The following is a 15,208-nucleotide window of genomic DNA, read 5'->3' as shown; positions in this document are numbered from 1 at the left end:
GCAAGATGACATGTAACTATCATTCCTATGGTCCATTCTAACACACATACAGTACAGCACACATACAGGGACTATACAAAACATGCATACATTGACAACAATGGCAAAATACTAACACACAACTTAACATAAGGCTCCATACACCATTACCTCTTCATTTCAGTCCAGGCACACAAGACACCCTGTACAAAAATCTCCTATCTTCTTGTGTGAATAAGGTCACGTGTTTGTAAACCGTAACTCTTGCGAGATCACGTTGTGAAGTGATTGGTCATTAATTATCCTGATGAAGGCGACAGTACTAGTGGTCATCGAAAATTTGATCGCTCTGTAACCCTTGTGTTGGAATAAAGTTCAATGTTTTACTCCTATCTTCATGTTTCAGTTGTTGAATTTCACGAGATGGAGTTTGTTGAGCTGATCAAGACCCCCAAGGTGGACGGAGTGGTGTTGCATCGCCCGCTCTGCCCCCGGATCGAGGGAACTCTTTGTGTCACCGGACATCACCTCATCCTGTCATCACGGCAGAAAAATGCTGAGGAGCTCTGGGTAAGTTTAAGTCTAGATATCTTCCAGTTGTACAGTTCAGTAGTCTATGAATACATGTACAATGAACAAAATCCATACACACTTCTATACCCAATACAAAGCTTGTACTGTAGTACTGTGTTACACATGTAGGTACACTGGTACTCGTAGTCGTAGCATATTGCATTATAAGAGGGTAATGCTATATACCCAATTCAATTCCAGAGTTGAGGGCAACATGCCTGATTCAAGAGTCACCTTGGTGAGGTACATGTAAGGTACTAGACATTAGTAGTAGAAATTTGTGCACAACTGCAATAATCCTCCATTGATATCCATGTGCTTGCACTTATCTGCATATGCAGGTGGTATTTCAAGCTCTAATTGTGTTCAGTCTGTTACATTGTATTCAATAAGTCTTAATCCTATATAATATCCAGTTGCTGCACAGTGGAGTGGACAGTATAGAGAAGAAGTTTGTTGGCTCCATGGGTTACCTGACTGTGAAGTGTAAGGACTTCAGGATTATCAGACTGGACATCCCTGGGATGGAGGAATGTCTCAACATCGCAAGTTCTATTGAGGTCCTGTCTTCTCTGGGTAAGGAAACACACAACTGTGGGTGCTTTGAATTGTGAAATGGTCGCAATGGTTTAATTCAGGGTAGAGAAAAAAATGGAATTTTAAGTTCAGTAGTAATTGTCATACAGTAGCCATTCTTGGTTTCAGAGTGGAGAGGTCACAGCAAAAATTCAACTCTAGGGTCTCATTTTCATTTTGGTCACTAATAAAAAGCTGTTGTACTTTGTTTGCAGGATCTGTCAACATGTATTTCTATCTTTGCTATAAGATATTTGTTGCATGTCAAACAGTGGACACCATTTTTGAAAGAGACCAACAGCCAATGAAAACTCTACTTTCTCCAGAAACCATTTTTGAAAGAGAACAACAGCCAATCAAAACCCTCCTTCTCCCAAACACCATTTTTGAAAGAGACCAACAGCCAATTAAAACTCTCCTTTCTCCAGACACCATTTTTAACAGCCAATGAAAACTCTCCTCCCCCACAGACACCATCACGCTGACGTATCCGTTCTTCTTCCGCCCGATGTTTGATGTGATCGAGGACGGCTGGCAGGCTTTCCCGCCCGAGACGGAGTTTGGCAGACTGTCCGGGGAAGACTGGAGGATCAGCTACGTCAACAAGGAATACAAGGTTAGTGCTTGAAACAAGGGTTGCCCCAAGCCTCCTTGGCTCAGCCTAGCCTTTGCAAAAACATTAGTTAACCAAGTGATCGAGGATGGCTGGCAGGCAAGAATTCCCGCCTGAGACGGAGTTCGGCAGACTGTCCGGGGAAGACTGGAGGATCAGCTACGTCAACAAAGAGTACAAGGTCAGTACTTGAAAACAGGTTGACTTTAGTCTTCATGATACATTGTAGCCTGGTTACGAAACCTATTATAGCCTCTCTGCTAGAGGCTGTAGGACTCGGGAGCTATAATAGGTTTCGTAACCAGGCTAGACACATTGTACTACGGTGAAAGTTAGACATCCACTCCATGTAATAAGATACGCCAATAAAAAGTTACTGGAGGATCAGCTAAGTCAACAAAGAATACAAGGTCAGTGTTTTATATTAGTGTTGCCCTGGGTCTCCTTGGGGTAGCCCAGCCTTTGCAAAAACATTAGTTAACCAAGTGATCGAGGATGGCTGGCAGGCCTTCCCGACGGAGACGGAGTTCGGCAGACTGTCCGGGGAAGACTGGAGAATCAGCTATGTCAATAAAGAGTACAAGGTCAGTGTTCTAAATCAGGGTTGCCCAGCCTTCAGTTGCAACCACAGGTTAATCAATTGTTAACAATGCTGTGCAATGTATACAATGTAGTAATAGTTACTGGTAGTAGTACATGTATCCAGTATTTGATTATACTGCTACAGGTCCCTGACACATACAGAGGTGGACAGCAATCTTCATACCACATCTTCAAGTGGCTCTGTCCAGCAGGTTCACACTGGCAAGGCGACACTCTTAGGCTACAATATACATGTACCTACATGTAGTTGTTGATTGCAGCATAATTGTATGATCATTGTAGAGTTGCGGGTAGATACATGTACTTAGTACATACATTGGTGAAGATACAACTATCATTAAGATATGTGTTAGATTGAATAGGGTTTGGGGTAACCTAGTTCCAAAAAAGCTGGTGTGTTCAGGGGTTAAAATACCCGGTCTCGCAGTCTCGCCGCGCAAGTAATTTTTTCTGTGCGAGACTTATTCGGAAAGCCAGGTTGCCCGGAGCGCAAGTTATTTTTACAGCGGCTGGGTTTACGGCCAGCGGCTTCTGAAATAAACAGTGCCGCGGCTTTAGCCGGCCTCGGCCTGCACGTGAGCAGTCCCTCTAGGCCTCTACAGCGGCCGCTCCGCGGCTTCTCAAATAACAGTGGGTGTTGATTGACGTTTCGCCTCCCTGAGCACGTGCGCGGCGCCTCTTTCGATGTCATTCTATATGGGACCTTCAGCTCAAAGTATGCAAATGAATTACGGAGAGCCAATCGCTACAATGGGCGCAAGTTTACGAACTAAACTGGAGACGTCGATATCCACAGAAAACACTACGAGCCACACGATTGGTTGTGCGGAAGTGAAACGTAAATTCCATGCGTCGCTATCAGTTTTCTTGGAAAGTTTTCTCAATATGGCGGGTAAAAACACGTTGTTTAAGTACTTCGCCCGCCGGGCGTCAACAAGTCATGAACCTGACGAAGAAGACGGGAAAACTGCGGCGGAGACTCGAGGAGAGGGCCTGCCGAACGCAGCGGCGGAGACTCGAGGAGAGGGCCTGCCGAACGCAGCGGCGGAGACTCGAGGAGAGGGCCTGCCGAACGCAGCGGCGGAGACTCGAGGAGAGGGCCTGACCGACGATCTGCCGACCGCAGCGGGGAAAAGACAGAAACGTGCACGAAAATACGTGTTCATGGAAGCATGGAAAAGTGGCCGTCCATGGCTTCGCCATGTCACCGAAGGAGACGTTGAGACTATGGTGTGTGACTGGTGCCAAGAGTTTGACGAGTCCGGGCGCAGAAATCCATTCGTGACTGGCTGTACCACCATGAGGCTCACAACTTTAACGGCGCACGAAAATTCTGCAACGCACAAAGCAGTGACAGAAAAGATAAGACTGTCGTTGTAGCTCTTCCGGCTTAGTCAGAGTCACCGACCACAGTACCGAATTTAGTAAAAACTGTTATTATATAACGTATATTTTGTTGAATTTCAAGTTAGCCAGCACTTAGTATAAAGTTATAGTGTTGTTGTACCAGAAGTTAAACAGTAGTATTTTTGTGGTACCAGTAGTTTATTGTATAATCAACTTATACCAGTTGCCAACATGTACTTTGCTATATGGGCATGTGCTACCAGTAGTTGACTAGTTTTGTTACTTCAAAGAATGAAGACAGAAGCTTTCCAGTTGGATACAACATTTATAACAAAGATCAGTATCATACTTGTTCCTATTGGTCTGGAAGACCATTGGTCTGCCACGCCTTTTCTGGAATAAAGGTTCTGTTAGCGAAATCGCTGGCTCGAGTCCTTGCATGCGTGACGTTACCTGTAAAGCACGCTAAATAATAATTATAAGGCTGGTGACTTAGTAACTCTTTGTATTTTTTCAACTTGGCAAGATATAGAATTAATGCAATTTAGTGGAAGGTGTTAATGTTCAGAGTTACATGGAGGGATCTGTTGAACACGGGAGGCGAGGAAACATATTTGTGTTTACTTCTATTAGGCATCGTGGGAATTTAAATAGGCCAGCCCATATATGGAGCCGGCGTCCCAAAGAGAAAGCCGACACTAGGAAGGGGGCGGGACATCCCTTGTCCTCCAAACTCGCTCACGTGCGCGGCGCCTGTTGCTGCCATTCGATATGGGATCTTCAGCTCAAAGTATGCAAATGAACTACGGAGAGCCACACGATTGGTTGTACGGAAGTGAAACGTAACTTCCTTGCCTCGCTATCATTTTTGGAAAGTTTTTTCACTGAACATGGCGGGTAAAAACACGTTGTTTAAGTACTTCGCCCGTAGGGCGTCAACAAGTCATGAACCTGACGACGAGGACACGGAAACTGCGTCTACAGATCCGGAGGTCGGGGATCAAGATTCGGCCGCGGAGACTCGAGGAGAGGGTTTGACCGGCGGCGGGCCGAACGTAGCGGCGGAGACTCGAGGGGAGGGTTTGACCGGCGGCGGGCCGAACGCAGCGGCGGAGACTCGAGGAGAGGACTCGACCGGTGGGCCGACCGCAGCGGGGAAAACACAGAAACGTATTCGTAAATACGTGTTTGTAGAAGCATGGAAAAGCGACCGTCCATGGCTTCGCCACGTCACCGAAGGAGACGTTGAGACTATGGTGTGTGACTGGTGCAAGGAGTTTGACAAGTCCGGGGGCAGAAATTCATTCGTGACTGGCTGTACCACCATGAAGATCTCCAGTGTAACGGCACACGAGAATTCTGCGACGCACAAAGCAGTGCAAGAAAAGAGGAGGCTCTCGTTGATACCTCGCCAGGTTTGTTAGTTTTGATGTTCTCCGATAAATCTTACAAAAGCCGTCTTCACTACATGCTTAAGAAAAAAATAACCCCGTCCCTAACTTGACTAATTAGTGCCGCCACGAGGGTTGTAGAGTTAAAAGTACCAGTGGATTTTTTGCCACATTTAACATGGTGTTAGTTTTTAAATGATCATAGCTGAAATACTATGGAGCCAGAAATTATAATGCTGTGGGCAAGGGCTTTATTTTTTGTGCATTTGTTTAACGATGATATCGTGTAATTCTGCTTATTTTTTTTTGCCAAATATAGAAGCACATTAAAGCACATATTGACTACATATTGACTAGATATTTTTTGTTCCTTTTGCCACATGTTTGCATTAGCTAAAATACGATCAGGCCAGGAATTACAAGGCGAGGCTGTGGGCAATGATTTTATTTTTTTGTGTGCATTTTTTCAGTGATGAAATCATTTCAATGTTTTTGTATTTTTTTTGTGCCAAATATAAAAGTACATTGTAACATACTGCCTAGATATTTCTGTTCCCTTTGCCTTAGCTAGAATTATAAGGCGAGGCTGTAGGCAATGGTTTTATTTTATGTGCATTTTTTCAATGATAAAACTGTTTCAATGTTCTTATTGTTTGTTGGTCTTTTTTGCCCATTGTAGAAATAGCATATTGACTAGATGCTTTTGTTCCTTTTTTTTATCTACAGGAAAGACCCCTGCCACAAGCAGTGCGTAGGATGGAAAAACAAGATATGTCACAGTTGCAAACGTTGTTCCGCACTGCTTTCTATCTGGCCAAAAATGGTAGGCCTTTTACAGATTTTAAAGGCTTGATGGAGCTACAGAAGTGCAACGGTATTCACATAGGTGAAACATACCTAAACAACATGAATGCAAAAAACTTTGCTATGTATATTCATGACACCATGTTTGAAGAGCTGAAGACGGTTGTAGATAATGCAAGTTTCTTCGCTGTTCTATCTGATGGCAGCACAGATATTGCCAATGTGCAGGAGGAAATCATTTATGTAAATATTCTAGAAGACTTCAGACCAGTAACAAAATTTGTCGCTTTAAAGCCAATTCACAAAGCAGATGCCGAATCCATCACCAATGTTGTAGTGGAAGCCCTTGAACAGGATCTGGGCCAGGTTGATTGGCGGCACAAGTTGGTAGCGGCAGGGGTTGACGGTGCCAATGTCATGATGGGACATGTTTCTGGGGTTGTTACTCGGTTGAAGAATCTGTCCTCTGGGCATCAGGTGCTTGGAATTCATTGTTCTGGGCATAAACTTGAGCTGGCATACAAAAATACATTGAACGATGTTCCGTACTTTAAGCATGTGTCTGACACCCTACAGACCATCTATAAGTTCTACAAGAACAGTCCACTGAACTTGGCTAGTTTGAAGGCCACAGGGGATACCCTGAACTGTCCTGCACTGAAGCCTGTGAATACTGTGGGTACAAGGTGGATTGGTCATGTTGACAGAGCTCTAGGTGTAGTAGACAAAAGCTACCAAGCTCTGGTCACACATCTAGAACAAGTCGCTGAAGCTGGAACTGGGGACAGCAAAAGCAAGGCAAGAGGAATCCTGCAGACTGTGAAATCTGCAAAGTTTGTGATGTTCCTCAAGTTCTTGCTGTACATCATCAAGTTCTTGTCATCTCTCAGCAGCTGTTTTCAGCAGCGGGAAGTAAGTCTAGAAATGGTGAGGACGAAAGTTGAGACTGTAAAGGCAAAGATGGAGGAGTTGAGTGGAGACAAGAGGAAGCTGAGAAAGAAGATGATGGAAGGAATAGAGACTGATGATAATCAGCGACCTGCAAGATACAAAACTGTTGGTCTGACACACACAAGGGGAAGAGGACAAGAGGAGTCTGTGGTGGATGTGGCAGAGTCTGTTGTGTCGTCTCTTAGCTTTCATCTGGATGGTAGGTTCAAGGACACTCTGCTTAACAATGCTGTACTGTATGCAGGTCTGATATTTGATCCCACACTATGGCCCCCAGGTGATGGAGAGCTGGACAGCTATGGAGAGGAAGAGGTGTCCACCATTTTTGCCCATTACAAGGAAACCCTTGAGAGGACAGGGCACTCCCTGGAGGACTGCCTCCTGCAGTGGGCTGAGTTAAAGAGGCTGGTGAAGAGAAAGTTGACTGCTGGGCATATCAAGTACCTTGACCTGTGGCAGGAAGTTATGAGGCACCACCTGGAAAGGTTCAGGGACATCCTTGCACTAGTACAGATAGTCTTGCTCTTCCCACTGTCAACTGCAGAGTGTGAGAGAGGGTTTAGTTTAATGAAACGGATCAAGTCTGACTGGCGCAGCAGACTCACCTCAGACACTGTCACTGCCTTGATGGCAATTTCTCTATCACCGACAACGGTTGACACCTTCAACCCAGACAGTGCTATTGCTAAGTGGTGGTCAGCTGGGAAGGCCCCCAGGAGACCCAAGACCAGACCTTATGGAAAAAGGCCCAGGCAGGATGAGGCAGATGATGAAACCAGCAGTTCTTCCGGCTCAGAGTCGGAGATGTGAAGGTAGAATTTTTGAATAAACGATGATGTTTGACAGCTGTTGTGTTTGCTACTTGATAAACAAACCTATTAATTGATAAAAAGAAAGGATAATGGATATTGGGTAGCAGATTTGAAGAATCCAGGTCCTTTCAAATGGGGCAACCTGAAAACCTGATGGGGCAACCTGGCTTTTGACCCAGGTTGCCGCCCGGGCAACCTGGAAAAAAAAAGTATTTTAACCCCTGTGTGTTACGCCAAAGCGTGAGTGTACTAGCAATACAGATACAGACAACAGATACCAAAAATGTTTCAAAATTATATCCAGGTTGCTTTTATGAATACAGGTATTAGATTTTTTTTCTCTTTACCCCCAGGTGTGCCCATCCTACCCCTCTGCAGTGGTTGTACCCAAGTCCATAGATGACACCACACTGGCCAAGTCTGCTGCATTCAGACAGGGGGGCAGGTTTCCTGTGCTGAGCTACTTCCACGCTGCAAATGGGGTAAATATTCTATGTATATTTGATAATATCACTATCAGGTGTATGATAGTGTATATGGTCTTAGGATACCTTATTCTAAGTATAGTTAGTCTTCAATTAATGGAAAATAATTATGAGACACAGCCATTTCTATTTTCGCAGATTTTGATGTGTGTAAAAGTTATCTGTTTCCAATGTTCATATACATGTACGTACATGTACACTACTGTCCTTACAGAATTCTTTGAAACCCCTTCTTCCTCTTTTACTCACACACTCACTCACTATCCTGTTCAACATCTCTTGTTCGGGGTGTCAACAAGGATTGCACACTTACATGCTTGCACACTGATTGCTGAGGCTTGATGGCAGCCTGCCATTTATTTCTATCATTTTAGGTCATGTTATAAGTCATATATAGAGATATAAGTTGAGATGGTGAAAGTCCTGCCATCTGCTAAACGAGATCCCCACAAAAATGTAGTATGTTTTTTGCAGTACTCAATAATTATAATTTTTCCTCTGCTGCAGACATCAATATTACGGAGTAGCCAGCCCCTGACTGGTCCAAACGGTCGACGCTGCAAATCAGACGAGCAACTCCTGAACGCGACGCTACGACCCGGCAAGCGAGGTTACATCATCGATACTCGCGCTCCAAACGTGGCCGCCAACGCTAAAGCTCGAGGTTAGAGATTTTAACTGCTCATACATTCCTATGTCTATCATTGATTTATTTGAAAAGAACTTTATGTCTTAAAGCCTGAATAACATTGAAACTATAGTTCTAGAAATTATAATAAATCTCAGAGTTTGAAATGTCTTCTGAATTTTGGCTTGACCAGTATGATTAACAAATTTTTTTATCATTATATTTATTAACTATAACTACTATACTTTTCATTGGTTGCAATTTTTGCTTTTAAAAGAGGTTTTATAGCCTGGGTACCATTCGGATTTTGCTGCCTTACTCTAAAAAAAAAACACCATTCATGATTTGTGTAGCAGAGCAAAATCTGGATGGTACAGGCTAGAGTTTCTATACCTGCAATTCTGCTCATCTCTGCTAGGTGGCGGTTTGATTGTAATTTTGAGTTTTTGTGCCTGCAATTCTGCTTGTCTCTGCTAGGTGGGGGTGTTGAGCCAGAGGTGCACTATCCCCAGTGGAGACGGATCCACAAACCCATCGAGAGGTGGAACGCCCTGCAGGATAGTCTGGTCAGACTCGTGGAAGGTAAAAACATGTTTTTTCCAGCACATTTTATTCCCAAGAACAACTTGGGAATAAAAATAATTTTGTTTGCATGCATGTCATGCCACATGGACAAGGGGAAGAGGTTATTGATACTTGCGTAAACAAGAATTACAATCATATCATGAAAGTTCATCTGTGTCGGTAATTACATGTTTCAAGTGAAAACTTAACATAATAAAGTTCTCTCACCTAGAGCTTTCACTCTGGTCTTCCTCAGTAGACTGACCCAGTGAGACTTGTCATGTGGCTTCTTTGAAGTGTGACGTCCCCACTGGATCTAAGATACATGTAGACAATGTCAGCCCCCGTCGCTGTTGAGTGAATGGTGATGGGCTCTGATGTAAATAGCCTCTTTCACCCCTTTCAGGAAATAGTCTTGTACTGTGTCATATATAATTATAGTGTCCATTGAAACAGAATGTCCAGGTAAAGAATTACAATCATTATATACAACCATACAAAAGTCCATGTTCTTTTTGTTGAGTCAATAAAGAATCTTCATCTTTGTACTACCACAGCTTGCCAGGACCCCAACTCCAGCATGGACAAGTGGCTGTCCAAGCTTGAAGCCAGCAACTGGCTCACCCATGTTAAGGACATCCTGACCACAGCCTGCCTGGCCGCACAGTGTATTGACCGAGAGGGAGCTTCTGTGCTGGTCCATGGGTCAGAGGGCATTGACACCACGCTTCAAGTCACGTCTCTCACTCAGATCATCCTGAACCCAGACTGTCGCACTGTCAGAGGGTAAGATTTAACCTTTATGGGTTTAAATGTACATGTAAACTATGAATTCTATGGTGTAGCCATAGGCAAGATGGCTGTTAACATTGTGACTAACTGGTCTGTAGCATACACCCTGTGGTGGTTAAGTTACATTATGTAGCAAGTGGCAGGACAGAGTTGGAGGGGCTGGTCAGGTACATATGAATGTGTTTGAGTAAGAGTAAACAGGGCAGTAGTTTGTTAGGCTACACACTGTGTAAAGGTAAACATTATGCATTTGCTTTGCAAATACTAGTATTATCTTTTAGTAGATTCAAAGTTTATTCTTTGTTCTGTGCAGGTTTGAAGCTCTGGTTAAATGTGAGTGGTTACACACAGGCCACCCTGCAAGTGGCAGGACAGAGTTGGAGGGGCTGGTCACCATATGTATGAATGTATAAAAAGAATAGATATGGCAGTACTTTGTTAGACTACATGTAGACCATGTGAAGGTAAACATTATGCAAATGTTACTTCATGTAGTTGATCCTTACCTTCTCTGCAGGTTTGAAGCTCTGGTAGAACGTGAGTGGTTGCAGGCAGGCCACCCGTTTGCAGATAGGTGCGCGAAGTCTGCCCACTCCACAAGCAAGCAGAAGTTTGAGGCTCCCGTCTTCTTACTCTTCCTAGACTGTGTCTTACAGGTCAGGCACACATGTTCTGGCTCAAAATCCTTTTTTTTCTGCATACCTGCACTGGTGCAGATGTCATTGAAAATTATTATTTCCTGCACCAGACCAGTTTCACCTGTACATGTACCCGCACCTCTCAGAATTTTGGAAGCAAGGATTTTACTAAAACTGTTCAAAAACCATTGCCATTGTTCCTTTTCACATCATAGATGTAGGTGGTAACACTCAATGCAGCAAAGAAAAATCACTCACCCAGTACAAATCAAAGTCATGTAAACCAGCCAGATTTTAAGTTTTGGGGTAAAAACAATTCGTCTGGATAAAGAAAAGAAGTTCAGTAATGACATCCAAGATGATTCCCCTGATGACATGTACATGTATAATGTACCTTCCCTACCACTGGCCTCCTGCTGACATGTATAACGTACCTCCCCTACAAATGTCCCCCTGCTGACATGTATAATGTACCTTCCCTCCAGGTGTACCAGCAGTTCCCATGTTCCTTTGAGTTTAATGAACAGTTCCTGGTTCTGCTGTTTGAACACTCCTACGCCTCACAGTTTGGTAAGTCTTTCTTTCTCCTTAAAGAAAGGGTAAAGCAATTTTATCTTCGCATAAATGTTCTCAGGGTATAAGTCATTTGCTGCATGTCAATCACTCACTCACTGTCTGGTATATCGTCTGTTGTTCCCCGTCTTCCGAGGGTTAGACGTGGTTGCACAGCAATACTGAGGCTTGATGGCAGCCCGCCACTTGCCTCTGTTCTGTGGGTTGATGTTGTCTAAGTTTTAGTGGTGGAGGTCCTCCCTTATGTTGTCAAACCATTTCTTCTTTGGGCGACCACGAGGGTTTGGACCCTCCATGTATACATGTATATTGTATTACACAAAGTGAAAGAGTTTTGTTTTCACACAGGTACATTCTTGTGCAACAATGAATCCGACAGAAAGAAAGTCAAGCTCCAGACCAAAACAGTTTCCCTGTGGTAAGTACATGTACATGTCCAGAATAGCCTGGTTAAATGAACTTAAATAGTATAATCAGAACAGTCTGGGTAAACTACACTCTCAGCAGCAATTAGACTGATCAATTCCTTAGATGTCAAGGTCTCAAAATGCTGTTTTCTGAAAACTACCTGCAACAGATGACATGTAGCTGTGCCACAAGTTTTGCATGGCCTTCCCAATAGATATCTCATCCTATAAAGTCTTGAACACAGAGAATGATGTGAACTAATACTTAGTAGTGAAGTTGTTTTGTTTTTGACCCTCCAGGTCATATGTGAACAGCCCTGAGATGTTAAGAACCTACCTGAACCCCCTCTATGAGCCCAACAATGGTGTGGTCTGGCCATCTGTAGCACCACAGAGTCTCGTGAGTACAATCAGTGCTATCATAGTGGCCTTTGTAAATGGCCACCTCAACGTTAAAGTGTAGATCAGGGGTGACACAGTGTAGTTCTAAATGCTAGGTGTATGGCAAAGCTGTATCGCACTGGTAGCTACTTGAAGAAGCATCAAGCTTCACCTCAGTTTAGGATGACTGCTTTGCATCGAATCCTTGTTAAAGCATGTGGAATGTAGTGCCAGGTTTCCACAGGTCTCTTTCTTCCATTTCAATACTTACAGATCTGTTTGTTCCAAACCTTCTACTTTTTTTGTGGTATCTGCAGCAACTGTGGTCTGGCCTGTTCCTACGTTGGGAGACCAACAAGTCAGCTGAAGACGCAGCATGGCAGGAGGTTATCCATATCAGACATCACAACAAGGAACTCAAGTCTAAAGTCACCAAACTTAGGAGGTAAGAAAGGACTGTGTGTGTGTTTTCAATGTGTACACTTTGTGTGTGTGCGCGTGTGTGTGTGCATGTTTGTTTTAACATAAACATCACAACAAGGAGCTCAAGTCTAAAAGTCACCAAACTTAGGCGGTAAGAAATGGCACCTGTGTGCATGTGTGTGTGTGTGTGTGTTGTGTGTGTGTGTGTGTGTATGTGTTTGAGTGTGTTGTGTGTTTATGTGTGTGTGTGTGTGTGTGTGTGTGTGTGTGTGTGTGTGTGTGTGTGTGTGTGTGTGTGTGTATGTGTGTGTGTGTGTGAGTATTTGTGTCTGTGTGTGTGTGTGTGTGTGTGTGTGTATGTGTTTTTGTGTGTTTGTTTGCGTCCATCCATATTTGAATGGGCACGTCATTGCTAGCCATTTAAGGTCAGAGACAGGAAATGGGGTTCCAGAAGAGCCAGTGGGAATTTGGCCATAGGCAAGGGAAAATCCATAGATGTTAAACAAAGTCAAATGGAATAGAACAAGACATTGACATACAGTTTTTGTAACCTACTTTGTCACATGTAGTCATAGAACTTAACACAGAATCTGGCATAGTAACAATATAAAGTACCTTTTGCAGTTCTAACAAAAATGATTTTTTCTATGTTCCAGACAACTAGAGGAGTTGCAGAGAGAAGCAAGAGATGCGAATCTTCTTGAAGAATAAGATAAGATTTGCCCATGGTCAGTATAATATATATTGACCAACAGAGGCCCCATATACATATTCAAGCTACCATTAGATAATAATATTATATGATAGTTGTTAAGAGGAAAAATTTAAGTGGACTGTCTCATATACTAGTATTAGGGAAGACACACCATGCGTGTGAAAGAGCTCACTATGCTTCTCAAAAAGAGAACTAGAAAGGTAATATATGCAAAGCAAATGCATAATGTTTACCTTCACACATGGTCTGCTCTGCTAATTCTTACTCAAATACATTCATATATATGGTCAGAAGTATAAATCCCTCCTGCTATAAAATTGCAACATCATGTAACCCAACACCAGTTACCATGGTACCAGACGTCAACAAATCAGGTCATTGGCCAGGTCAGAATTTAGTGTTTGGAGAAGAAGAGGAAACTGAGCAAAAACAATATGTTTTCCTTCGGTAAACATAAATATGTGCAAAAGTTGGATATTGTATATATGTTCAATGTGATGTAATGCAAATATTAATTAATGCAAATATTTATGAATATGTGAGGAATGTAATGAGTAGTACTGTAACAGTTGCAGTAGTTGTAATGTTTAATGCTGTATGCTGTAGGTGAGACACCTAGTGGCCCAAACTTAAAGTGCAGCACATACAAAGCAGCAGCTATAGGTGCAGAACAGAGCCTTTCGATAGGCACAGGTATGTCCAACGTATCTCGGCCAGAATTGTTACGTTCACACTGGCCTTTGTTGGTTATCGTTGGTTCGTTGGTTGGTTTTGTTACTTGTTTGTACTTGTTAATCAGAAGCTAAATGTTACAAATAGATCTTTATCTATTAAGTAAAAGTTGATTGTACAATATACTCTGAAAATTGTTATCGGCTATATCTTGCTGACATGGCCATTGGCACAAACGGTAAATTGCAATGTTGCCGGTTGGTCATATGGGTCTTTTTTTTTGTGGACCCAAGAGTGCGAGCATATGGGTCTTTTTTTGTGGACCCAAGAGTGCGAGCATATGGGTCTTTTTTTTGTGGACCCAAGAGTGCGAGCATATGGGTCTTTTTTTTGTGGACCCAAGAGTGTGAGCATATGGGTCTTTTTTTTTTGTGGACCCAAGAGTGCGAGCATATGTGTCTTTTTTTTGTGGACCCAAGAGTGCGAGCATATGGGTCTTTTTTTTGTGGACCCAAGAGTGCGAGAATATGGGTCTTTTTTTTTAGACCCAAGAGTGCGAGCATATGGGTCTTTTTTGTAGACCCAAGAGTGCGAGTTCGATTCCAGGGCCAGCTCAGCTTGGATATGTTGTGAGGGATTGCATGCAGTCATTTTGGACAGTGATATAAAGCTGGTGGCCCCAGTATGAGAGAGCTCCAAGCGTTAACCACAAGAGCCAAGCCTGTATCTACACCCAAAAGAACCCAATACACTTATCAAGAAGAGAGCTGTCCTTGGTGCTGAACACATCAGCTGCACACATGTACAAAACATGCCTGTCCTTGGTACTGAATGATGTGTCAAAAAGAGAACAGTGCCTTCCCCTGTTGCTGCACACACAATCAGCATACAAACATACTTAGTTGTACATTGTGCTTAGCACCATATGCACACAGGACATGTGCTCAACACCATATATATACAGGACTTGTTCTGAACACCATATGCATACAGGACCTATGCTCAACACCATATGCATACAGAACCTGTGCTCAACACCATATGCATACGTACATGTATACATTTCGCTGAATGCCATCTGCACACAAACAAGTGTCACTAGTGCTGACTACCATCTGAAACATGTCCCTTTGTTCTTAAAACATTAGAAATTGTTACGAATAAATCTTGAACACAATAATTAGATGCAGTATATTTTATTTAGAACCACGTTAAACTTCACACACGACTTTTAAGCCCTGAGAGTCCAAATACAATGTGGAAAAACAACACAACTACGAT

The 15,208-nt window shown here is 43.1% G+C and overlaps 1 protein-coding gene across 1 annotated transcript; it reads left to right on the top strand.

The window, feature by feature from the left end:
• Positions 1–386: 386 nt before the first annotated feature.
• Positions 387–13,342, top strand: LOC109473097 (myotubularin-related protein 9-like). The gene is made up of 13 exons (XM_019773007.1): positions 387–549; positions 969–1,128; positions 1,599–1,744; positions 8,003–8,131; positions 8,642–8,798; positions 9,240–9,344; positions 9,884–10,112; positions 10,636–10,774; positions 11,242–11,326; positions 11,678–11,747; positions 12,037–12,136; positions 12,435–12,562; positions 13,197–13,342. Exons 1-13 carry the CDS (start codon positions 403–405, stop codon positions 13,249–13,251), a joined length of 1,650 nt encoding a protein of 549 aa, XP_019628566.1. The 5' UTR covers positions 387–402; the 3' UTR covers positions 13,252–13,342.
• The last annotated feature ends 1,866 nt before the right edge of the window (positions 13,343–15,208 follow it).

The sequence above is a fragment of the Branchiostoma belcheri genome, unplaced genomic scaffold (genome assembly GCF_001625305.1).
Source record: "Branchiostoma belcheri isolate BF01 breed outbred unplaced genomic scaffold, Haploidv18h27 scaffold29, whole genome shotgun sequence".
Lineage (NCBI taxonomy): Eukaryota > Metazoa > Chordata > Leptocardii > Amphioxiformes > Branchiostomatidae > Branchiostoma > Branchiostoma belcheri.
Note: the sequence above shows the minus strand (reverse complement) of the source record. Positions and strands in the feature narration are given on the sequence as shown.

Excerpts from the sequence above, each read along its gene's own strand:
- LOC109473097 (XM_019773007.1), top strand. The coding sequence starts at position 403 with ATGGAGTTTGTTGAGCTGATCAAGACCCCCAAGGTGGACGGAGTGGTG. Across the intron at positions 1,745-8,002 it reads ACGTCAACAAGGAATACAAG|GTGTGCCCATCCTACCCCTC; the intron begins GTTAGTGCTTGA and ends CTTTACCCCCAG. Across the intron at positions 10,775-11,241 it reads TCCTAGACTGTGTCTTACAG|GTGTACCAGCAGTTCCCATG; the intron begins GTCAGGCACACA and ends CCTTCCCTCCAG.